The sequence below is a fragment of the Pithys albifrons genome, chromosome Z, assembly GCF_047495875.1.
Source record: "Pithys albifrons albifrons isolate INPA30051 chromosome Z, PitAlb_v1, whole genome shotgun sequence".
Taxonomy (NCBI): Eukaryota; Metazoa; Chordata; class Aves; order Passeriformes; family Thamnophilidae; genus Pithys; species Pithys albifrons.
In genome coordinates, this window is record NC_092497.1 from 2,564,937 (window position 1) to 2,591,473 (window position 26,537).

The following is a 26,537-nucleotide window of genomic DNA, read 5'->3' on the forward strand; positions in this document are numbered from 1 at the left end:
ATACCTGGATCTGCACGACAGACAAAACTGCAAGTGGAGTAGGACTGTAGGACTGCATCCTTATTTACTGTTGCTCTCATTTCTCACCTGTCATTACTCAGAAGCACAGGAATTCGATTTGAATTACTAAAAGAAAATGGATAGTTCCTGAATTTCTTTATTTTTTGCAAGTTTCACAGTATTGAGGTGTGCTTTCTCTGTTTTTTGAAGTCTCGACTTCTGGAGTCTGGTGAGCATATTACCTTCGATTTAAAACAAAGCAAGGATTACAAATCTTCTAGCACTTGTGCTTCTAGAATAAAATTATAAAATGGCTCTCAGATGTATGCATAAGGTTCAGACTGAAAGCCAAGTGATTAATTTTGTAAATATTTCATGGTTTTTGGTTGGTAGCACCTAAGCTTTTGAATGTTGGGTTTGAAATCCTGAAACTCTTTTTTCTTCTATCTCTTAGTACTTCAATGCAAATGGTTTTTAATCAGATGTTCATGTTTTAAACATTAAATGGATGTTTAAAATGAGAGTTAATCTGTGCATAAAATAGAACTAGTTTGTTTTAAAGTTAAATCACTTTTGGGGGCAAAATTCCATTTGAAATGGCAGATTTTTTAGGATGTTTGTCATCCCCAGTACAGGAAAACACTTAAAAATATGCTTATTGAGCCTCCTCAAGTAGGCATATTTTGCCAAGTCCTGATTATCCTATTGATTATTCCCCCAAAAGCAGCATGAATATGCAGGGTGCATGAATATTTTCAGTCAGGTTAGAATTTCTTCAGGACATACACAAGAACTCTGCATGTCTTAGAGCGAGTAATTAATTTCAATTACAGAGGGAGCCTTTGAAGCTCAGAAAGTCTGTTGGTTCACATCTGCCTATATTTTTTTAATGGAGATATATATATATATATTTATATCCAGAAGACACCAGAAAGTTACTGCTGTGGTCTTTGTGTCTGTAGACAGAGTTCTCTCTGGCTAAAAGTACTGGTGAATGTTTAAGTTGTGATAGACCATTGATGCCACAGGCTTGACAACATTAAGAGTGAGGTGAAGAGCTTTTGGCAGACTGTGTGGTCTGTGATGCACAGTTACTGCCCAGGGATAACAGGGACAATGCAGAGACACAGGCAAGTGGGTGATTTTGGATGATGTGATGTGGCACTGCAGGTGTAGTGAGAATTGTAGAGGGCATGAACTGGGGACAAGTTGCAGAGTCAGGAGAATGGGGTTATATTCCCCGACCATCAGAGTTCTGTCCTGGACAATTCAGTTGCCCATTGAGGTAGCTGAGTTGTCTGGGACAGGGTGGAATTTTTTAGCTGCTGTTAGAACAGTGCTCTGAGATCTTCCTGGGGAAGAATTGCAAGAGATCACTCCAGGCGGCTGAGCATGAAGAGGTAACCTGGCTATGTCTGGTTCATTTTTTTACAATGAGGGCAAAGTACATTTCTTTTGGGAAGAATGAACATAGAAATGTTAAAAACTCACATGTCAAACATTCAAATGTTGAAAATTCAAACCCTCACTGCTCCAGTGGTTGCAGAGCTCATAAAACGGCGGCATCACAATTGCCGAGGTTGTGCCAGTGTATGAGTCAGGACCTCTGTTTATCACAGTGAGGGGTTTTTGAGCAATTTTGAGGTGTGTCTGCTCACAGTTATAATTTCTGCTGTCCCCTCCATGGGTGGATGTTCCATGTTAGAAAAGCCATAGCCATGTCTGTGCACCTGAGCTCTTCATGAAGAGCGGAGACTTTCCCTTTCCCCTCTCCAACAGATGGATGAGGTAATTTGATTTTTCTGAATAAACTTATGTATGTCTCTCTCAAAGAAAACCTTTGTGTGTGTACCGGGGTCTGCCCAGCTTTCAGTGCTACAAGTTTGTGTGTAAAGAAGGCCCAGGAGAGTTACGGTGGAGCTATTAGGAGGGGGGAGTGATTTTTTCCTTAGACTGATTAAAATTCTTTGGTCTTTCTGTTTGTTTTTAAACACCTATTTAGCTTTTAATTAACATTTAAGAGAAAGGAAGCTGGTTAAATATTCAATACCTCCTCCCTTTCAATTAAGGTAGAACAGTACACAAGGCATGATGAGGCCTCTGGGAAGTATGGAAAACCGGAGAAGAGCAGGCTCCTGATTATCTTTTTCAGGGGGACTGGAAAGGTGAAACCCATCTGATTATTATTGCCATTAACTAGAATAATGTCGAGACTGGTTTTTTTTAACATCAGAAAGGAGTTTAAAAATGCAATTATTCTTTAAAACCATATATATACTGGCTTTTGCCTTTAAATACCTTCTTATTTCCAGTCCCGTTCTTCACGTATTTCAGGAGCAAGGATGGAGGATTTTCTAATAAGCCTTTTCGGCAGCTTAGTAGGGAGGCTGCAGATGCTGGAGAAGTTATTCTTCATGCTACATGCCCTTATTTTCATTTTGATGCAGTTCTTTCCATCCCAGCGAGTCAGCAACCTCCAGTCATACGACCCTAAAATCTCATCTGAGCCAGTGGGAATGTTGCCACCATCCTCTAGTCTCTTCCCCATTTCCTTCTTCCCCCTTGAAAAATCCAGCTACCTTCTCTCTGTGAGTCTGTTATCCCTCAATGTTCCACGCAAAGCATTCAAAAAAGAATGCCTTGGTGGAAGAAATGGATTGGAAATATACTGGTATTTATAGATCAATAAATACCCTTCCTAAACTTAAATTCCTCCCTTTTGATTTAGTGTACCCCAATTTATTTAACAAAATATTTCTTTTGTTAGCAATCCGATTTAAAACAGAATTATATTAATTAAAAAAGGAGACCATTATACATTGTGAAAACTCCTCAAACCACTGCCCAAAAGGTGATATATTTTTAAGCTTCCTATTTCACATAGAGTGGTGTGACAGCTCTAGAAAATACCTTTCTATAAAATATAATACAATTTTTTTTAATCACAGTGCTACATAAAGAAGTTTATAAAATGGAATTGTTGGCACCAGATACCAGTTGTAGAAATGTATATGCCTGAATGAGTGGTTGCTTTTTTGTTTTTTTTTTAAGGAATGAAGAGAAAGCAAATGCTAAAATGCATAGCTATTGGATAGGTTTCATATACTATGACTTCAGGGTTTACTGGATATAAGATTGCATCGACTTTTAAAAACAGAAATTAATGTTTTACAAAAAGAGTTCTGACTGCATATGTAACAAGACTTTTCAATTCAACTTTAAAATTAGCCCAATGTGATGACACAATAATTTTTAAAGTAACTGTTGTCTGTTGTGTGGTGACCTTTTCAGTGCTATGGATTTTTATTTTTAAAAGACCAAACACAACAACAAAAATGGTATTTTCTCTGCGATTTTCTCTTCCAAATACATAAACACATGAGTAGCTTTACGTACATGTCTCTTGTGATTACTTATCAGTAGAGTTAATGATGTGTATTTACTGGCTGGACTATAACAAGAATTAATCCAATTAGTTCAATAATTGGTTATTTACCAAATATTTTCCTAATTATTGAGAGTCCATTTCTACTTCAGCTGTAGGTAACAGCAAATCTCCCATCAGTTTCAGCTGAAGTGGTATTTTTTCTTTTAAAAGCAGTTTTTCATAGTTTTTTGTTCAAAGCCCAATTCATAGAAATCAGAGGAAAATTTCACAGTTCCAGAGGATAATGAAAAGAACACCTTTTGTCAGAAGGTTCAGTTTTTAAGTCACATTCTCATCCAGGTGAACCTAACAGCATGTGAATTTTATTTATTTAATTAATTTGTAAAGTCAAAAAAGCTGAAGGAAGTAGCATGCATATCTCTGGAAACAGGCAGTTTCTGTTATCTAGAAAATTCTGTTCTGCAATCTGGTTAAAAGTTAACTTGAGCAGCCTAAGACAGAAGTCCCTGAATTGGCTGACCTCAGAGCTGTACCTTTTAGATGCAAATACCACTAATGTCAATTTTATCTCAGCTGGATATAAATTATATCCAGTTACAACATGCCCATGCTGAAGCTCTGGAAGATGATAAAGCTGAAGAGCTGACGAAGGCAAAAAGGCAGGCACAGAAAGGGATTTTGCCCATGGATTTTGAAACAGGGTCCTGCCCAGATGGGTAGCACAGACTACCTGTGGTGAGGGGGAGAGGTGAGACTGTTCAGAAGGTTCTTACCCTTCCTCAGCTTGTTCCTCGTTGTTCTCTGATAAGAGGATCTTCAAGAGGAGTTAGAGGAAAAGCAGGGATCAGTTTGGCAAGAAGAGCTCTGCTAGATATCAAAGAGATAGTGTCTGCAAGAGGCCATGCTGTAGGTGGATACCTCACTAAACCAGAAGAGAACATGAGTTCACAAATATTTGTGCTATGCACACAGAGACATGTAGATAAAGCACAATCTTACTCTGTCTTTATATTCTCCTCACCTTTTTTTTTTTTTAACTCCAGATCTAAAGTTGCTGCATATTAAGGACAACACTGTCAAAAAAAAAAAAAAAGCACTATCAGTAAATCAATAACTTCTTTTCTTTTTCTTTTTTAAGGAGAACACACACAAGAAACCAATTCACCTCATTCACTGAAGAAGGATGTGGAAAACATGGGGAAAGGTAAAATAAATAAGGGCCTCTTACATTATAAAACTGCTCTTTGTTTTAATAGAATATGAGGATAATAGGGGGCACTTTTGTTCTGCACCATATTTTAAGCTTGTCAAGTAACATATGAATAATATATGGACCTTTGGGTGGATATAATTGAGATTAATGCATATATATCAATCAATACATGACACTGTAATATAATACTTTAAAATAATATATTACATTGATTTATATTCATGGCTTTCTGCACAAAATCTATTGTAGATCTATGCAACACTTTTTTTTTTCTAATAAGCGCTAAAATATTTTGTCTTATAGTAATGAATTGCTCTGAAACTGTTCCTTCAAGAATTATTTACACAGATTAACAAACCCACTTTTCTTTTCTCTTTGTTAGAGGAGCTCCAGAAGGTTTTGTTTGAACAGATCGACTTACGAAGGAGACTGGAACAGGAATTCCAGGTGTTAAAAGGAAATGCGTCTTTCCCAGTCTTCAGTAAGACACATATCCATGGTTTTGGTGTTGTGTGTGCATGGTTGGTTGTTGTCAGGTTGATAGAACAGGAGGGGTGTGTTGTCAGTTGTGTTGCCAGGATATTTGATTTAGTTCTGCTGAGCCAGGCTGGACAGGGCTTGGAACAACCTGGTCTAGTGGAAGGGTCTTTGAGATTCCTTCCAACACAAACCATTCTGTGATTCTGTGATAGCACTTCTTCTGTGGCTTTACAGGCTGCCCAAGCAGGTCTTTTGTAGGGAAAATGTAAAGCTGCATGTCTTTTTTGGTGTATCTTTCACTAGTTTTGGTAATACAGTAAGTAGCCAGTAACACGTCTGGAGTCCCTTGGGGTACAGTGATGTTGTTCTTAACCAGCTTCCAGGGGCTTTTGAAGACAAGGTACTCCATGGTGGTTTCAGGTGGTTCTAGCTGATGATAGAGAATTAATTTGGCTCATGTTTAAGGATTAGAAATGCCTATTTGGATTCTTCCTCTTGAGATGGGCTATTTGGGATGGCCCTTCCACTACAGCTGATGAGCGAAGTGCAACTATCCAGGAGAGGTAGAATATGCTGAGCACATGTTAAATAAAACTAAATGGCCTCCTAGCAGGGTTTTTGTGAAGCTGCCAGAAAGCTGAGCCATCTCTACAGGGATATAGAAAAAGACCCCTTGACTGTGATCTTTTGAATGATACTGGCAGCAAGGAAGGAAAGCTTCCAAGAGAAACCACACCTAGATCAGGATGATCCCATGGGAAAAGGCAGGAACACAGACAGCATTTTTCCACTGTTTAAAGAAACTGTGTTTGTCCCCTTTCTGTAGCATCAGATAGGCAAGTTCAGTGAAGCAAGGAAGTGCAAGGACTCTGGGAATGAGTCTGTCTTCAGCCCAAATATTGAAATACGTAGACAGCTCCATAAATAAAGAAGAGTTGCCTGACATGATACAGATATTAATGAAAGGAGTATAACCTCATCCTTCAGTATAAATTCAGTCATTACTTGGGTTTGGGAGTGAGGTAATTTTCAAATAATTTGTGCAGATCAAAACACTGCTGTGTGGTATTGGCGAAATGGCACCTTGGAGTTTTGCCATTCAGGTCCCTTATTTATCTTTTTGTTCCTCTACAGTAAAATTAATGCTCTGTCATTGCCATGTAAATAAACACTGCAATTAAACCACATGAAATACAATTCAAATAAAAGAACACATACGGCCGACCAAGGAAGTGGTGACTGCTGTATGCTGGCTTGAAAAATACGTGGTTTCAATGTACCACAAAGTAGTGGTCAATTTTCTTCAGGATTAAAATAGAAAACAGATAATGTGCTATAAACAATATCTACAAGTGACCGTAAAACCTATTTACAGATTTAGATTTACCAAAAAAACCCACCCCTCCTCCACATATAATAAAAGAAGAAAAAGGTCTTTGTAAAGCAAATTAGTGTAAATCCATAGTAAAGGTGGTTTGTCCTCTGAAGCAGTACATGTTCTAGCAAAAGAGAGGGCATCTGTTCCAGGCTCTTGCTGCTGAACAGAGTTTTTGTTTTAGATCCAGTAATAGAAACTACTTTGCCAGGTTTCCCAAGTTAGAAACTGCCTCTGGTGGTCTTGGAGCTAGTGAGAAAAGACTTTGGAGATCCAACTAAAGGGAAGTTGAGGTAAAATTAAAATTGTATTGATGGATTTGTCATGGCTTGGAAATACCTGAGGATGGAGGATGGAGCAAAGAGCAGGCAGGTTAACAGGTTCCATATCCCAGTCTGGCTCCCTGCAGCATCAGGGTGAGCAGTCACTGAGACTGGAACTCTGTCCCTGCCTGAAAGCAGCCAAGGACAGAACACACTATCAGGGTAATTCTTGCTCCAGTCGGTGGTGGTTCTTTCTGTGATTTGCACTGTGCAGATAAGAAACCTGAATTTTAAGTCTTCTTAGTGTTTTTTCAAATAGGGGAAACTCATCCTTGTTTCAGCAGAGAGGCAACACGTGAGATGTGGAATGTAGTACTGTGTCTCTCTAGAAAACGTTTGTCTGGAGTTAACTACAAAGTCCCCTTTTTTTGCATCTTGCACTTGGAGCTGAGCACATTTGGGGTGCTACACATTAATAGCATCAAACCACTTTTCACAGCAGGGCTGTGCATTCTTGTGTGTAAATGGTGTTTGGTTTCAGAGTTCTCCTCTTAGATATCATTGTTAAATGAGAACTGAACTTATTTAAACTCTTTTAGCAGCACTATGCTCCAAGCTTCTCTGTGGCTTCTTGTACCTGCTTGAAATGTGGACTGTTACGATTTATGAAACAGCAGACCTTGTCTTGTAGTGCTTGCACTTGTATTTTTCATGTTAGTGTTGTACTTGAAAGCTGCAGATGAGGTTTTCCATTGGCTGTAAGATCTCTCAAAGCAGAGACTACTTGAAGAAAATTTTTAAAAAATCAGATCACTTGAAGAAAATCAAAGTGTTTGCTACTGTGATAGAAAAACAGGCACCTGTTCCTGGTGACAGCGTGTTCTCTGCTTTGCCTGTTTGTGTCTCTGCTGTCGGCTGCTCTGCATTTTGTCCGTCTGCATTTAACAATGTGGCAATAAAATGGTGGAGAAGTAGTCTGGGTACTTAAAGTATTTAATTTTGTGTTAAGAAAGCTATTTAAATATTCATATCTTTTCTCCTGGGTATTGCTTATGGCTTTGTCTGTAAGCATTCAGAGTCAGATTAATGCTGCCGGAAAAAAAAGCACTATCCCTACCATTAACACCCCATTTCTACCATGAGCTTGGACATGTGCCTTGCAGAACTGAGTAAAATTTCTGAGCTATTTGTTCTGAGACGTGATGAGCCTGTGAAGAGGCAGTTGGGAGGAAAGTGTTGAGGAAAGAAGGAAAACTTCTCCTTGAAGGCTACTCAGAGTAAAGCTGGAGGACCTCAATTGCAATTAGCACAGATCTATCAGCCTTTGCTGACTGGAACAGGAGACAATTGCCTTTTTATACTGCATGGATCTTCTGAGGCTAGGAAAAAAGGAATTGTAAACCTGCTTTATTTCTGCTGGCTTATTTTTCTGATCCAATTGGAGTAGAAGGAATAGGCTGAAAAGTTCAGTGGGATTTTCCTTGAAATATGAAGAACTTCATTAAGATGTCATCACATCCTTTTCTATGTGGCAGTGCTGGATTCCTCATGGTTTCAGCCTGCCAAAATTTCTGTTTCTTTGTTTCCTTGCTCTTTTCCTGCCTCCTTGCCTTTTAAATAGCAACTTGACTCATTCTGACAGGGCGAAATTCTTGTGTCAAAGAGGAGCACAGAGCTCTGCACCCTTGTACTTTCTTCCAACCTCATTCTGCCCACACTTGATAGGGACACATCCCCTTTCCCTGCAGGTGAGGTACATCCTTCCCCTCCACTGTGCCAGGCTAGGGCCACTCTCTGCCTTCCTGCCTCTGTTTCTGGGGATTGAGAAGTTGTGCTGAGGCTGCATGGCTGGTCTGTGAGCCGGTGAGTCCCCATTGTTGCAGCAGCACAGGTTATTTATAGGAACTGCACAGTCTTACCTGAGCTCAAGTTTTTCCACTGCAATTCAGGCAGCTGTGGAAGCATCCCAGTCCCTTAATCCATTAATCCTCCCAATGCACTTGGTGCATGAAGCAGTGCTGTTTTTCCTGCTTTACTGTTAGTGAAAGGAGGCACGGAGAGACTCATGGACTCCAGCAGAGCCAAGGCTTCCTGACTCCTGGGCAAGTGTCCCAGCAACCAGCATGACTATTTAAGTCTTTTAATTGGTTAGTTGTAAATAAGCCATTTTAGCTTCCTTGGCATTGCAGTTCCCTTTTCCAGGCTCTCCATGGTGTTTTCCCAAAGGCATTCACCTCTGTGGTTCTGCACTCCAGGACAGGCTTGTTTCCCGGGTCAAAGTGATATTGGTTGGAATGGGTTTTCTTTCCCATTCCTTTTAACAGTCCATCACTGCACCCAGATCTCCACCTGGTAGTTTTTCAGGTTACTTGGTTCTCATCAGTAGTTTTGTTTATAATTTTCTTTTTCCCACTTTCCAACAGGAATGTTACAAAACACAGACCAGCAGTTAATCTTCTACTGAATGAAATTTTGCCTGAAATGGTTACTTAGGAGGAAAATATGAGAAGGAGGATCTACTGGAGCAGGAAGACTGGACTATGCTGTAGTCCAGCTGTTCAGGATCTCTCTCTCAAAGACTTTTTCCCTTCTGAGAACTCTGTCGATGTTTATGGAGCTCTAGTCTGAGTTTTGTTCAAAGCCATCAGAACTATGTTACACACCACAAATCAAACCCTGAATCCTTGAACGCTTTCTCCTCTCACACGCCGGACATCACTGTTGATGTCAGTAGATTTATGCCAAAGCAAAGAAGAGCAGTTTTTGCTCTTCTCTTCAGTGTTGGTAGAAGTTTGAGTAATGATTTCAGAGTCTAGCCCATCGAGAGAAATAACTGGCAATAAGTGCTAGCAACAGAAACTAAGCAGCTGGATTTGCTGATTGGGGAAGTAGCCAAATTAATTTTTTTCATAGTTTTTCTGTTGTCTGCAGTGTCTCCTAATAGATAAGTTTTTGTTAGGCACACACTTTAATTGTCTGAAAGGCTTTGTAGTGCTTCATGGTTCCTTAGTGGTGACTGGGTTTGATATAATTTGATCTATATGAATTCTGCTGTGTTTTAATTATTGCATCTACATCCCCCCCCTACAGATAATTTTCAGGATCAGATGAAGCGGGAACTGGCATACAGAGAAGAAATGGTACAACAGCTACAAATTGTAAGTTTGTCTTCTCTGCTAAAAATGTTATGAGCTGTTGCTTTATGTTTTTTAAATGCACACATCAAACTTTTCCTTTGTGAGCCATGCAGATGCACTGTTAGCGAGCTCCTATTACCTTATAGCTAGCAAGACGTAAGTGTGCAGTTCTCAGCTGGGTTAGAGTCTAATTACCTGGAGATTTACTTCCATACAGTAACCAGATGGGTCTTCATGTTTCAACTAAAGGAAATGTGTTGACTCTACACCAAAAGGGGAGGAACAGGAGGATGGAATCAGTAAACAGCTAAATGTTTCTACCTCATGTGAGTTGCCAAGGGGTGCATTTCAGCCCTCGGTAGGGAATCTGTGAGCCCAGCTTCTCACTAGCACATAAACCTTAGGAGTTGTCTCTATCACATTTCAGACTCTAGAAGAAGTGCTTAACTCAGCAGCAAAGGATCGAGTTGCCAAAACACAGTTCAGTGCAGGCACACTAAATGTTGGGTCTCTTGTTATTTTACAGTCAGGAGGGATTTGGGCTGTGTGTTAGTGCAACTCTAGATCATCACATACAACTAAGCTGTTTTGAAAACTTGACATACTTAATCCAGTGCAAGCAAGGGGGCTGGACTATGGGAAGCTTTTTCATACTCAGACACTGATTAGTGATTTTAAGAGCAGGGCACAGTAACAAACCAGGAGGCTGTCAGTTAATACTTGCTTTGCTTTCTCTGTGATCAATCTGACTTTATTCAACAGGGCTTTTTGTTGAGGCAGACTTGCCAAATTCCTCCACTTCCCTGAGCCAGCCCTGTGCTTGAACATCTAAATTTTCCTTCTGCTTGTCACAGGCCCTGGCACAGAGAAGGTTTTGTACAGTCTCCTCCTAGTACTGTCATTTTCTAACTGATGCATTAGGACATAAAAACAAAGCTGAAGGCCAGAATTGTCAAACTTGTGCACCACTGTTTAGAGGCATTTAGGACTGGCCTTATTTTTAGAGCCGCCGAACATTCACGTGCCCTGTTCCTGCTGACTTCAGAGATTTCAATGAGAGATGGAGGGTGTTGAAAAGAGGTTATTTGTGGAGAAAACTCAAGTCCAGAACATATCTGGATAGTTTTTTGCTGTTGGTCTCCACTCTTTTCCTTTAATGTATCTAGTTCTTAATGTTGTCCCTCTTGCCTCTCGATGCCAGGCAGGGACTTTGGCTTGATCTGTGAATTTTGTTGTCACAGAAGATGGTAATTAGGATGCCATTCTGGAAAGCACTTCTCCTGCTGCTTTGTATTTGAGGCAGGTGACCTGTCCAGTTCCTGCTACGATGCACATTCAAGCACGAAATTTGTGGGCCCACCTCAGCCTTTATCTCAGCTGAACTCGGACCTAACCAGCTCTCCCAACCAGACAGAATGCGATTCTCTTTGTGGTCCATTTGTGAAATTGCTTCTGAAACTGGATATCCCAGATCTTCAGTGAGCCAGCTGTGGTGGTTTTTCTGATTTTCTTGGGCAAGAAAAGAAATAATTCACAACCTTTTCACTCACTGACGCAAGCTACGGAAAGATTAATATTCATTTAATCATTAAACAGAGCTGTCTGAATGTACTTACAGAGAATAGTTTCAACATTTAATGCACTGCACCAGCAATTCAGGACCTCCTCCCTCACAGTGGCTGCCTGAGTTTAATTATTGCTAATAGAAATGTTGTCAAATCATTGGTAAGTCTGTATGCTCATATTTGTGAGGCAGGCTGTGAGCAGTGAGACAGATTAAGGGATATTTGCATGTGAAGAACTGAGACTGCTGCAAATAACGAGTGTGTTTTTTTAAGACTGGTGCAGATATCTTGAGCAATGTCTTGCTTGATAACTTAAATAGAGTCAGCACATCCTAGGTGATAGTCCCTGAAGTTACTCTGATTCATTGATTTGAATATATTTTGTATGTTTATATCTAAAATTAAGATTAATGAACTGAGTATGGTAACGATAGAACTACTTTGGCCTTCTTAACTTGTGGCATGGATGAGTTAAAGGTTTTGGTGCAGAATACACAAGAAGCATGGCTACTTTTGAATTGTTTATTGTTGTTTTGGTTTTTAATGGGTGCAGGTTGTTTTGTTTTGCAGCTGAGATGCTGTACTATTGCTTTAAGAGAACTTTAACTTAAATTTTCTTGTTAACATAGAATTGCAAAGAGAAAAGCAGAAGTGTTTAATGCATACTTAAATCTTACTTTCACTTAAACCTTCCTAGGCATGTATACCTTTGCAGTACTGAACTCAAAATTTAATTGTATAATTAGCCACAGAACTTGGCTTAATAGCTTTTTAAAATTATTTTACAAACAATGTAGATGCCCAGAGTCAGGGGGTTTGGTGTTTTTTTGGTCTTCTCATTGCTGAAGGTTTATAGAACTTAAATTAGTCCTTCCTGAATATCCCTGGAGGGTTTTAACAGCTGTACGGATGTGGGACTTGGGGCCAGGGGTTAGTGGTGGGCTTGGCAGTGCTGGGGAATGACTGGACTCAATGGCTTTAAAGGGCTTTGCCAACCCAAACCATTCTGTGATTCCCTGACCCTCTGCAACAGCAGGCACCAGAGGCAGGTTTTGCCAGAACAATGGTTTCACTCCCCCTGAACTGGAACCCTTCAAGCTGCCTAAGTGAATAATCAGACTTTAAAGCAAAACTGTATTTGCTGTGTCAGAAATGCCTGGAATACAACAAGCACGAAAAAAAGTTAACCAAATAGAATTGCATTTGAAAACTTTCTAGCGCCAGCTCCCGCCGTAGCCTGAGTGTTGCATGGACAGGACTGAGGGAAGGTGATGCCCGTGTGTGCCCGGACGGTGTTGAACAGTGGCCGGGAGGCTTTTTCTCCCTGTTTTGGGGGAAATTCATCCCGGCGCTTCGGCCGCGGGGATGGATCGGATGGATCGGGCGCCCTCTGCCGCCCTCCGACCGGTACTGCACCTGCGAGTGGACGGGGCTCGTTAAAAGCCTCGCTTAAAGCGGGGCTTAATCAGTGCGGGATTACTTTAATGCTCTGCCCCCTCTGGAATTAAAAAAAATTATAATAATAATATTTTTTGTCTTCCTGAAAGTTAGAAGTAAGGCTTAGATCTTTGAGAAAACAGGGTGGGTCCTGTTTGTACTCAGTGCTGGACGTTGAGTTCTTCGGACACAGCAGGTTGCTGGAGCCATAAGGATGGCCATCACTTTTGGTGAGAATCACAAAATGGTTCAGGTTTGGAAGGGACCACTGGAGGTCATCTAGTCCAGCCTCCCTGTTCGAGCAGAGCCCCCAGAGCACGTTACTCAGAATTAGTTTTGTTCACACACACACACATAGTATAAAAGAGCATTTCCAGGCATCTTTTTGATATCTCCAGTAAGGGGGACTCCACAGCCTCCCTGGGAGGACTTTTCAGTGCTCAGTAACCTTCATAGTGAAGAATTTTTTCCTGATGTTCAGGAGGAATTTCCCGTGTTTCAGTTTCAGAGGAGGGAGTTGATCAGTTTGTCTGGAGCAGCTACCAGAAAGTTTTCTAACCTGTTTGTGCCAAGCTCTGAGCCAAGTGCCAGGGAACAATGATTTGTCATATTTAATTATAAAATGGATCTCAGATCATTGAGTTCCCTTTTCTTTTCCTCCCCTTTCAAAGTGCTGTCTCCGAGACTGGCTGTGTCCAGTGCAGGTACTTGAAGGCCATATATAAAATACGGATTTTGCATATGAATCCAGTTTAGAATGTATATTAGGAAAAATTTCTTCACTGAAAGTGCTGTCAGGCCCTGGCACAGACAGCACAGGGCAGTGGTGGAGTTCCCATGTCTGAAGGGATTTAAAAGCTATGTAGGTGTGGCACTTGGGGACATGGGCTAGTGGTGGACTTGGCAAGGGGAATGGTTAGACTCAATGGTCTTAAGAGAGCTTTCCAACCTAAAAGATTCTATGATTTGGTGGATCATCTGTCTATTGTTACTAAGCTATACAGAAAGGGCTAGTGAGAAGGAATCACTGCCCAGGCAGGTAAATTCTCAAATGACACACATGGTATGGACTTAGAAGAGCCTCTCCTGCCTTTAGAGTTGTCAGTTTCTGTCCAGAGTGACCAGAATTCATCTGACAGGACAGCCCAGCACCTTCAGAAAATATTGAGTCAGCTCCTCCTTGAGACTCTGTATCTCTCTGATATTGTTTTCTAAGCAACTGTGTTAGTGGATCAAATTTTAAAAGCATGAACTTTCTTCCAAGCTGCCTGGTGAGAGAAGATCAGAAGCAGCATTCCCAGCATGATGATTTTTACCCTTTAATGTTTTCATGAACCTCTCTCAAACATTTCCACAGAGAAGTAAAACACCAAGAAGCAAATTTAAGCCTTCTGCAAACAGTAGCTTTTCTTCATTTCCTTTCAGACGTCCCTTACAAGTAGTTTGCAGGTTCCCAGGGAGTACTGACCTTGGTGATGACCTGCCCATCAGACAAAGCTTGGTGCATCACCCACTGTGGTTTAGATTACCAGGTAGTGATCAACCCCACCAATTTTATGTAAGGCTGAAATGTGAAAATACTCAGATAGTCCCTTGTCTTTCCAGATAAAGTGGGAAGTGTTAGTTTGGTTTGGGGTATTTTAATTTCTTTACTGGCTTGCTCAGTTGCCCTCATTTGGGCTGATAATAATATTCAGAGCTCAGAACTAGATCCATTTGGGACCCCTCTATGTTTTACGGCTTTCTGCTCTCAGTGCTGCTTTGGATCAACTCTGTTCTTCAGAGTCAGGCAATAAAATAAATCAGGAACTACTACCTGCAAAATTGATTTCTATCTCTGCATCATCTTGAAAGCATCAAAAAGAATGTTTAAAAGAAGAAAAGAAAATCTACCATGTTGTTATGTTGGTAAATCTTTACAGGTATAAGATCATGTTACTCTGGATGCTACTGTAATAAAAAAAAAAAAAAGAAAAAAAAGAGGGTTTAATTCCTATTTTAGGTTGTACATGGAAAGTTGATGATCTGTACAACAACTGTATTCATTACACAAACAAGGAGTATCCCTATTTTTCTGTGCAGAGACCTCGGTCGCTGCATGTCTGCCACTCCAATTTCAAAAAGAGGGAACAGGAAAGAGCAGTGCTTTATGAGCCTTTCTGATTTCTGTCCTCTGCTTGAAGTAGTCCAGCTAGAATGATTGACCTTGACAGGAATGTTAGAGGCAAACAGTTGTTCAGCAGAATGGCTCTTGGGTTTTTTGAGCCTCATCTTGTGCTCAAGTACCTGTTCAAAGGCACACACACATAATAACAGGTAAAAGAGCATTTCTAGAACTGTGTGTCCTGCAGAATCTGAGGTAGATTTCATCACCTTGTCTCCTCAGTCCAGAAAGATACTTATATTTTTTTCTTATTACCTTGTTCTTCTGTGGTTAAACAGTTGAGGTGATACTGCTGGTCTGCTTCTGCATGTTCTGTTATTTTAATTTGATTTTTGGTAGAGTTCTCTCCAGTTCTAGTGGTACAAATTGGGAATATATCATTTGATGCTGAAGGTAGAATACTCATTCCTGACTCTGCACAGGAAAGTGAGCCAACAAGTGTTATTTTCACCAGAATTGAATTTCCTACTGCCTGCTTTTTTCCCCTTTTTCTTTCTTCCTTTTCTTAAGTTTTTGTTTTTGTTTTTGTTATCTTTGTTTAAGACAGGAAAGCCAAACTTTATCTTGACAATACACCTGGGTATGCCTTGGGTTGAGGGGACGGAGCTGTGCCTCTTTCTCCTGTACATTCACATGTTAAGAAAAGGAGTGCCTCATAGAAATAATATTTAAAAACAGAGGCAAAAGCTTCCTTTCTTTTAGAATCTGCAAAAATTATGTTGAAAAATGGATGTGTGGATGTACAGAGAGCCACAAGAACATCTTCTGATACTGCTTGTGTGTAAGATTTTTTCTTCTAAGCAACAGAAATCCGGGTGATGTCCTTGTGCACTCCACTAGAGATGGGCTGCCAAAGTGAGGCCTCTGAGGGAGGATGGTGTGCCAAAACTCCTCTGGTATCCCAGTGTATGTAGCAGGGATCAGACTTGCACTTTAGAAGTGAAATGCCAAACCTTTCCAGTTATCTCCACTTCAGTTCCTGTTGTGGAGCAGACCCAGAGCCTGGGTCTGAATTCATTCCAGGTGAAACCAGTGAGGATGTGATCCAGAAATGCACACAGGAGTCTGCTGTAGCTCCTAATAGGTGACAAGTCCCCGGGACTAGACTAGAGTTGGCCTGAAGCAAAAAAAAGACCCAGTGTCCACATAGCAATTCTCTTGGCTTTCCCCTTCAGATCTGCTCTCATTGTATTTCCTGTGAATGTGGACTTAGTCATAAGAAGCTGATTTCTTGCTGCTTAAAACCAAACTGCCTGCACTTTTGTTATTGCTACACACCCTTTGTTAAGGGCCACCCATTGGATCTCCATGGCCATTTGAATGTGGATTACTTTCATCACAGCAGTTGCCATGGATGCAATAAAGGGGACTGCTTTGTCGTGAAGAACCCTAAATACTCTTCCACCACAGCACCAGAGGTACCAAATGCTCTTACAATGATAAAAGCAGAAGATGACATTTCAGGTGATGTAACTCATGAGGAAAGTAGTCATTTCCCTACTGAACACCCACCTCTCCCAGTGACATTTATTACCAGGAGAGCAGATAAACCAACACACATTAAAAAGGTACCAATGCGCCAAATATAGCAGAGAAGTGGATTAAGAACAGTTAATTTCTGACAGAATGCACCCTGTTGTATTATCTAGGTCAGTACAGCCTGGGAGATGTCCTATATAACTGGCGGCCATACAAACCCAAGTTGCCTTTTGGCCGTGGTGAGTGGGAGAGAGACAGAAAGTAGTGAGTGAGGCATCACAGGTCCCAGCTGGAACATGCTGATTTTTTGTTAGTGCCTTCCTTTTGAATCTAAGCCATGGCCTTGGGTGATCAGGTAACAGCTTATTTGCACACTCCTCCCTGCTGCAGTTTGGAGAGGAGTTTTCTGGTCTTTCCAAGCACCGTGCCCTGGGAGACAGCTCTGTTTGAGTACATGGTGGAGGGCAGATCTGTTTTTTTTAAAGGGATCTTGGCAGCAAGCTTCCTCATAGCTTTTAACTTCTACTAAGGGTAGGGGCTACAAGAGTAGTCAGCCAAAACACCTGCATCCTAGGTCTTTTCCAGTTGCAAGTGGTGGGTGCACACACATGTCCCTTTTTTGAGGGCTGTGTGATGGGGGAAGCAGTGTGCCCCTGTGAAAGGTTTTTGTTTTCATTCAGCCACAGACACTCCTGCCTCCTTGTGCTGCTGCTTTCAATCTGGTTGACCTCCTTCTCTGAGAAATGAAATGGTCGCTTCTTGAGCTACAGATGCGCCTTTTTTCCCCCCTAATCCTGATCCTTCCCTGCTCCTTTCCTTTTTAAGGTAGGCAGGGATGGACATGCCTCTCACTGTCACTGCAGACGAGGTTTTACACCAGCTCAGCACAATTCACACAAACATCCTCACACACTATGGCATAATGTGTTTAAAGTAAAAACAGGGCTATGAAAGAGCATGTGGGATCAGTGGATATGGATGCAAATTCACAAGCTTCTACTATGTCATTAGGTGTGTGGGACAGGTTGTTTGAACTCTATACATTTGCCTGTGTGTTCGTTCTGCTGTTTGTGCAGCTTAAGGCCTTGCTCCTGATTTCAGATGACATATTTGTCAGCTTGCAGTAACATATTTGACATGACTTGTGAGTATCTCCTGAAATTCCTGGCAGCAGAAGCCGGTCACCTCAGTGTGCAGCAGCACCTATGAGTGTAGGGACATAGATTTTTTTTATCCCAGGCTGAATTCCTCCAAAGGTCCCTCCAAAAGACATCATCAAAGAATTTGTAGTCACTTGGATTCCCAGCTATGGATAAATCTCAGAGCAATTTAGTTTTTTGCATTCTAAAGGCAAGCACTGAAGAAGAGCAGCCCCGCACTGTATTCCCAGTGGCCAGCGAGCACATCATCCCACTTTGTTTCTAAATATAACTATGTTCCCTGGTATGCCTATGTTCTCTGTTTTCCTTTAATTATTTGTTCCACTTCAGTGGCTTCCCCTCAGATTGGTGCAAGTCAGAGATAACTATTATGAACTTCCTAATTATGGTGATATAAATACATGAAGTCTCATACTCCCAACCTGCTGTATTTTGGCTGTGCAGGGATCAGTGTGCATTGCCTGCTCTGTCACAGACAGATGATTCTTTGTGATCTCGCAGGTGGCTTTACTCTTTGTCATCAAATAATGCAAACAAAGTATCAGAAAATGTCTTTTACATTGAATTTTAAGACCTGTTACTTTAATTTGGGCCATTTTTAGTTTCATAAAGAGTTTAAGCCTTTAATTTAAGGCATTGTTTCCCAAAATTCCTCACTGTTTCCAGGGAGGCAAATAAAATCTTTCATTTGCAGCAGTTTCCAGCTTGGATGTTTCATTAGCCAAACCTTGGCTTAAAGCAGTGCCTTTGTTTCTGTGTCATTCCAGATTCCCTATGCAGCAAGTTTGATCAGGAAAGAAAAGCTCGGTGCACACCTCAGCAAAAGCTAAAGGTGAGCTTGTGAAAGAAGAGACTTAATTCCACCTGACCCCGTGTTTTTATTTGCAGCTGTTGCAAGAATGAATGGAATCATTCTGTTGTTTGTTGCTGAATCTGGTCTCAAAGCCTTGTCTGTGGAGGTGTTTTGGTACAATCTAAATCTGATAACTGACATGTGGTGAGTTTTGAGGCTTCACTGCAGTGCTGAGAGTTGGTCATTGGGTCCTGTAGTGACAGAACAAAGGGGAATGGCTTCAGACTGACAAAGACTAGGTTTAGATTTGATATTAGTAAGAAATTATGTACTATGAGGGTGGTGAGGTCCTGGCACAGGTTGGGCAGAGAAGCTGTGGCTGCCCCATCCCTGGAAGTGTCCAAGACCGTGTTGGTCAGGGCTTGGAGCACCTGGTCTAGTGGAAGGTGTCCCACCCATGGCAGGGGGTGGAATGAGATGAAGTTGAAGGTCCCTTCCAACCCAAATCATTCTATCAGTCTGTGATCCTTATCACCTGAGCATGTGCTTTTCCTGACACTGGAAAATGTCATCAAGGTCATGTACCTCCAGTGAAAGGAGGGATATACTTTGGCATTCATAGTGTAGAAAAATGTTCCCACATGAGCAGGCAGGAATGGGTTTTTCTTCCCTTAATGGAACTCATCTAGCTCCAGGAAAAAGCAGCATATCAGTATATTTTGTGAGTTTTACAGAACTCCCACTGACTGTGGATCTGTAGTTCAGTGTCCTGCAGAAGGAAATTGTCCTGTTGCTCATGTGCAGGGTCTTCTAAACCAAATGCTGCATTTTTTAGAACTGCTTATTAGAAGCATTTAGTTAGTAGAAACATCATCTACATCATCAGTGGCCTGGGAGATTCCAGTTTTGGGTGCTAAAGTCTTAACATCTAAATAAAATCACCTTTTTTCCTTTTTTTTTCTTTTTTTTTTCTTTTTTTTTTTTGTAAAAACAAGAGGATTAGGGATTGCAGGCAGAGGCAAAAAGCTGATAGTCCTGCTACCATGTTATGCTACAAAATCTGGCTTGTGGATTCACTGTAAGAAACACTGAAGTCGGGGGATTAGAAAAAAAAGCGATTCATACACAGATAGCAAAGCATAGAGTAAAGGTATTTAAGAGAAAGTCTGGGGCATCTGAGAAGGGTCTGATAGTGCAGGTTTGCCTGAGCTATGGAAGAAGCAGATATTTAAAGACAACAACATTAGTGGTAAGTATAGAGTAACCAGATAACCAGTATCCGTGGCCTTGAGCTCTGCCTGCTGAGATAAGGAGATTAATCTAAGCATCAAGTTGGTCTGTTTTGGCCTCTTGTGCAGACTTTCTTACTGACTGCCAGCACTTTCTGGTTGAGTCTACATTAATCTGAGTGCTGATTTAAAACAAATTCAGTGATATTAATACGCTGAATAAAACAGCACGGCTCCTCAGACGAGGAGCAGCAGGTCCTGCACTCACAGCCTTGTCCACAGCACTCGATGTACAATAAAAGCCTGCCTGAGGATGGCAGCACCAGAGGAAAGGCACTGTTTGATCCCAGCATCAGGTTTTTATTTGCTGACAATCCCTGCAAGGAAGGTGCTGGCACCACAGCAACGAGCATTTCCTGCCTGTCTGCTGAGAGTGTGAAGGATGGGTGGTCCGCTCATGCTGTTTCTGTTTCCAGAGGCACACCATCCCTGCAGACAACAGGGATTTCTCTAAGCAGGCCCTAGTGCTTTTGACAGATTAGTTGCTGCTTAACTGCTAAGCTAAATCAGTCAAGCAGAGAATCCCAACTATATTGTTGAGAGGAAATTTCAGGCCCTCAATGTGACACGCAGAACAAAGAGTCTCCTCAAGAGGAAAGGTGTAAGCACATCACACCACTGCAGTACACCCAGGGGGTGAAAATGCCCTGCCTTGCAGAGTCACCACTCAGTCTGTGCTCTGTGTTCCTCAGCTGCCCCTGCTGGGCCCTGGTGCTCCTTTCCACAGCAGGTATGTTTGTGTTTAATCACACTGCAGTCAATCAAAACTTGCACTCTGTCTTTGTTGTGACTTTCCACATGACCCTACAGTCACTAGCAAACTCTCAGAGGATGCTTTTAGAGCAGGTGACCTATGTGTGTCCCTTCTTCAAGGGTTGCAAATAAGTGTCATAATTCTGTAAGTCTCTCAAACTTAGATTTAATGTTGGTAACATTCTCTCTCTCTCTTTCTCTCCTTTTTTTCTTTTTTTTTCCTTTTTTAATTTCCAGAGGCACAAGAGCTTTTGCAGCTGTTACCTTATAAGTTATAACCCAGTCAGAAACCTGACTTGTATATAGACTGTGAAATGGAAGTGTTTGGGGATCTAAATAACAAAAAAAATCAGGTTCCTCTGAACCTAAGGACAAGTGACCTCATAGTATCATGGACAACCATGTCAAATAGAATGTAGCAGCCATTTATTAGTAAACACAAAACCACAAAAAAAAAATGCCTGTCCTTGATCTTCTTTTTTTTTTTTTTTTGGTCGTACCAAAGTTTAAGTCTTTGTGTTTTTAGAAGGACTGTTGAAGTTGATAGAGAAAATGCTTTTGACGAATACTGCAGATAAGCTGTGAAAGGAACTGCTGATCCTTTCAACACCACAGACATTGACAACATCTGCCAGTCTGCCAGATCATCTTTTGCTTTGGAATAGTGGTTGTTTTATGGAAAGGAGAGAACGTCTCACCAGATGGGCCAGACCAGATCTGGGTGGATGGATGGATGGATGGATAGAGCAGCGTTAGCCATACACAGTGCTTTTTAAAAGCAAACTGGAGATTCTCACACCCCTCTCCCTCGTCCCTTCCCTCCCCTGGTATTTTGCCTGCTGTATGAATTACGATTGTACTCCTCTGGAAATATTTTACAATTTAATATTGAGTGTAATTAAGAATATAATCACTGTTATCAAAAAAGGTATTTAACTCTGTTGTAGTTTCTTTATCATTCATGTGGATAAAAAGTCTATAATAAAAAAAAAGAAAACTATGAGATAATAGTTGCGCTTCCCTGTAATTTAATACTGTGCTTACTCCACTAAAGCAAACAACTGGGAGATTTATTCCCAAGAATACCTTTTTGTAAGTATTTTAATTCACAAATAACATGTTGAAGTGTTTCATGGTGGAAATTCTCTGCCTCTGGTTATTTTGAAAACATTTGGAAATAGTTGTAGTAGAATTTCAGGAAGGGCCTTGTGGATCCACAGAAATGAAGGGAGACATGCCAAAGTCAGTTGACATATGAGATTGCAGACATATTCCTTCAGGTCTTTTCCTGAGGATGTGCAACACTCTGATTGCCAGGGCTTTCCGGAGTGAATTCATGTCCATGCTAAAGGTCTCAGTCCCAAACACTGTCATCCCTGATCCAGAAGACCTCCAACACCAATTCAGCACCACCAGCACCTAAAGCGGGTTTGGCCATGCTCAGCATCCAGATGTGTTGCAGAATTGTTCTCTCAGTATTCCCTTCATTCCCATCAAATCACTGGGAGATTAAATCACCAGGCTTTACAGTTCCTTGGTGCAGCCAGCAGATCTGGAAGGCAGGGCAGGGAGGTTTTTGTGCCCTTCCCTGAATGGTTTGCCTCTGGTGCCAGGTGAGCTGACTCACTGAACCAGCAGCATTGTGGCTTTTGTAGCATGATAAAAAAGGAACAAAAACACCAGAAAAGCTGAACCAGGTCAGACCAAAAATTTGTATGTGCCAGCACCCTGTTCCCAGTTACAGATGCAATCAGACACTTCATAAAAGCACATGAGCAGTGAGAAGTATGTTCCCAGAATATTATTTTAGCTACTAATGATTTACTGTTCATGGGGTTTCTGACCTAGACACGATGTCTTGTTTTTAATAGCCCTCAATGGATTTTTTTTTTCTATGAACATGATCAGTGACTTTTTAAAGCCTAGGCACACTTTTAGCAGCTTACAGCATCCTGTGGCAATAAAGTCCACAGCTTAAATACAGGTTTTGGGGAAAAACAAAACCAGCTTCTGATGTTTGGAGCTGTCAAATTTAGCCTTATTTTACGCCCTGGGCTCCTTGTACCGGATGAGACCAGTTGCCTTTTGGCTACTGGCAAGCCCTGTCCACCTTTTCCATGACAGCCATTATTTCATAGGCATCTATCAAGCCTTTTTGGTTGTTTTTTCCAGGCTGAGTCATAGCCATCCCTCCTACACAAGCAGTCCCACAGCTTTGTAGCCTTCATGCACCTTTTCCCAGTCACTTGTATCCTTTATGAGACAGAGAACAAGCTGCACAGAATATACAGGATACCATATAGATTATTATACAGAGTGACATGGTGCTGCTTTCTGTGATGAATGAACCCAACTGCAGTGTGGTGGTAAATTCTCTTACCACTGTAGATCAAAAATTTTGCCCAGACATAAAGCAATCCTATTGCTCAATAAGAAATTACCGCCCTAATGGCTTCTGAGTGCCAGAGCTCCTGGATGTGGTTGGGTGTGCAGAGTAACCTGCTGTCCCTCACCGTTTGAGAACCAGTCTGTTCAGGCCCAGGAGCAGACACAAAACATCCTCAGCAGATTTATTTGTTTTCTATTCCCAGCTCAGCAGTGTTCAGACCATCATGTTCCCTAGGGAGTTCCCACAGCAAGTAAGTAGCTTGTGTATATCTTGCTGGAGTTGTGAGACTCTGTATTAAATGCACAGTTCACACAGCTGGCAGATTGAATGAGCAACAAATATACTTCAAATTGAACATTCAAGCTTGAAATGTCCAATTTCCACTTGGTTATTTCCAGCTTCCCATGCAGGAGATGGAAACACCTCTTGCCTGGGTTGTATCTGATTCACAGACCACAACTGCAAATGCTGCCATGGAACATGTATCTCAGAATCCAGCATGAATGAGGTGTTTTGAATCAAAAGATCATTCCTCATGCTGATAAAGCTCAAGAACATGATTCTAGAAGACAAACAAAGAGCAGCCACCACCTAATCTACTTCGATAACTACCCAGGGAAGCTTTTTGTCACCAGTTGCTTTTTGTTTGCTTTCCTCTTGTGCCAAGTTTGTACATGTTTAAACTGACAAGGATTCCATTAAGCACTCTAGTGTTTCACAGACTCAACTCTCAGTATTTCCACCAGCTGGCATCATTAAGACAAGGTAAAAACCAGGATCGTGGAAGGTTTACCCAGTAGGTGGTATGGTTCTATATGCAGTACACATACCTTATGGTTGTGTGTATACAAACATTCCCCTGTATTGAACTTGGCTAAATCACTGCTGTTGCCCTGGCATGGTTGTGTTTGAGCCCACTGAAGTCCTAGGGAGCAAATCCCAGCATGAATGGGGAGTCAGCCCAGACCTGCAGCCTCTCCTGAGGTGGTTTGGATGAGTCCACCTTGAGCTAAAAGGCTAAAGAAGTCTTGTGGTGTGGGTGCAGCTCTTCAGTGCCACGTAGAAATGGTCTCAGCCATAGACAAAATAATCACGTGGAATAGCACACATTGTTGCTGCTCTTAACATAAAGTGAGTGACGTGTTAGTGTGGAAAACAAACATTCTGACATGTGACGTGCAGCCTGTCAACACCTTGAAGAAACCTGCGTAGGTGACCAAATATCACTTAGACAGCTGTTATCACATGAGAGGCAAAAGGTAATACCTGTCTTACAGACCTTAGTTTTGTCCTTGTGTTCAGCAAAATTCTCTGAGAACAGCAAATACCCCAGCACAGGCTACGTGCTGAGCTGTGATTTCAATTTGCAAAAGGATTGACAGTATTACTTTTGACCCAAAAGAGTTGTGTTTCCACAAACTGCCCACATCTCCAAACTGGACTCTGTCCCTGAGATGTGGTGATGCTTCTACAGGATTTAGGATATATATTGTTTGCTTGTGAGACACTTTAGCACAGTTATTTATGTTGGTGAAGAAGTGTTCTAAGCAAAAGCATAAATGCATGTGCTTTCCTTTATTCCAGGGCATGAGAACAGACCTTCTCTTGGTTCCACTGTTATAGGTGCCTCCCCCAAGAACCTTTTCTACCTTTTGTTGTTCTTGTTCTGAAATGGCAGATGCAATCCACAGAATCCTACAACAGTTTGGGTTGTCAGGGACCTTAAAGCTCATCCAGTTCCGTCCCCTGCCATGAGTAGGAACACCTTTCACTAGAACAGGTTGCTCCAAGCTCCATCCAACCTGGCCTTGTGAGTCATGAACAAGATACTTGAAGCAGACAGCATTTCTGAGCACTTACTGCTCCTGAGATCAATCACACTCATGAATAAATGTCTTGATGATTATAAAAAAGTTATTGGTGTCAAAACAGGCCAATTAAAGGTGCTACACTAAAGATCTAGAAGTTTTGTCTGAACTGGGTACAGCAGGGAGGGTAAGGCCCTGATAATTAATAGTAAAAAAATATCTCTGCATGTTTTGGGTGATTTTTAATTGTTGATCAGTTCGAGTACTGGAGCCTTTTGACTTCTGTGAGGGATTAAAGTTGAGATTTCCTCAAGTTATTTTTCCTTTTCTGTAGTTCTTTATGTAAAACTTCAAAGCAGCTGTGGCAAAAGTTTTGTATAAACTCTGCAGTGTACAAAAGATAGCACCTTCTCAGACAAACTGTATTTTTTAGGCTACATCAACAAAGAATTAACAAAAGCAAAGTGTAGCATTTGCTCTGGCCCTTTTGGATAACCACTTTTACCCCACTGGCCTTTAAAGATGAATCACATGCTCAGCAAAACTGTTGGGAGAGCTCCTGAAGGACATCTCACTAATTTCCTGTCACCTCCTCTAGCTTATTTCCCTCTGAAGGGTTTGTCAATGGAGTTTATGCCTAGATGAGCATGGCAGGGGACTGAAATTAAATGATCTTTAAGGTTCCCTCCAACCCAAAACATTCTGTGATTTTATGATTCTAAATGTATTTAAACACAATTTTGCTCAACTGTCTTGGATTATTCAATAAAAGGAATTCACTAATGAATTCCAGAGCAGGTAAATAACTTATAGTGGTTCTAAGAAGCTCTGGCCTGGCATAGAGCTCATATCCTTGTGCCCTGTGGTGTGTACCTCTGTGGCCTTGGACACACTTGGCTGGTTCTCCTGGTTTCACTGGAATTGTTTTATCTCTGTTGGCAGTTTGCAGCAGTAGACTGCACCCAAACCACGCGAGTTAAGATGTTTCTGCAGGAAAGAGCTACCTCCTCCACCACAGCTCCCTGCTCTCTGATCTCCAGTTTCTCCACAAAACAGAGTTTGGAGTGAGGTGGACAATGGGATTTAAAAAAAAATGAAAAAGGAAAAAATTAATATGTATTAAATAAATAACTTTTTTAAATATTCCCCTTCGGGAATATTCAGAGCATCCATTGTGTTTTCCTTGATGTCTTTGAAAATTCAATGAAAGTGAATTTCAACTCATTAAAAAAGTTTGTGGAGAGAAACATGTCCCAGTTTCTTCCACCACATCTTCATACTGGGCACATACAAGGGATGGAGATCTACCATCTAGATTGCCAGCTGAGGTCTGCTGTGTATTTAGCAGCTTTTCCCCTCAGAACACGATCTGAATACCAGAGAAATCAGTAAAGAGATTCCCATTAACTCTGGTGACCTTTGGATCAGACTCAAAAATCACAAATGGCTTCCACAAAGCAATCTCAGCTTTGATTTGAACTTTCCCTTTGTTTGATAAAGAAGGAAAGCACCTGCAGTTGCCTGAATACAAAGTCCTCCCTTTTCAGGAACTCCTTTGTGGCATGTACAACACAGAAACTGTTTTAACAGCACGTTTGTTCTGTCTTAAAGCCAAACAAAAGGCCAGTGATGCCCTGGAGGAGAGAGAGAAGTGTTCTCCTCTGTGGATGACACAGAATGGATAGTTGATGTGTGTCTTAACTATAAAGATACCTGCATGTATCTGCAAGCCTGCTCTCTGCTGTTCATCTCTCTGTAAAAGCCATTAATAGAATCATAGAATCAGTTGGGTTGGAAGAGATCTCTGAGATCATCAAGTCCAACCCTTAATCCAACCCCACTTT

At 41.3% G+C, this 26,537-nt stretch overlaps 1 protein-coding gene across 1 annotated transcript in view; it reads left to right on the top strand.

Moving 5' to 3' along the window:
* The window catches only part of SKOR2 (SKI family transcriptional corepressor 2), a 24,715-nt gene extending 6,224 nt beyond the window's left edge, over positions 1-18,491 (top strand). Inside the window, exons 4-7 of the mRNA XM_071580915.1 lie at positions 4,527-4,592; positions 4,984-5,082; positions 9,810-9,877; positions 18,429-18,491. Of these exons, the coding sequence (XP_071437016.1) occupies positions 4,527-4,592; positions 4,984-5,082; positions 9,810-9,877; positions 18,429-18,491 (296 nt within the window). The remainder of the gene's footprint in view (positions 1-4,526; positions 4,593-4,983; positions 5,083-9,809; positions 9,878-18,428) is intronic.
* Positions 18,492-26,537: the final 8,046 nt, after the last annotated feature.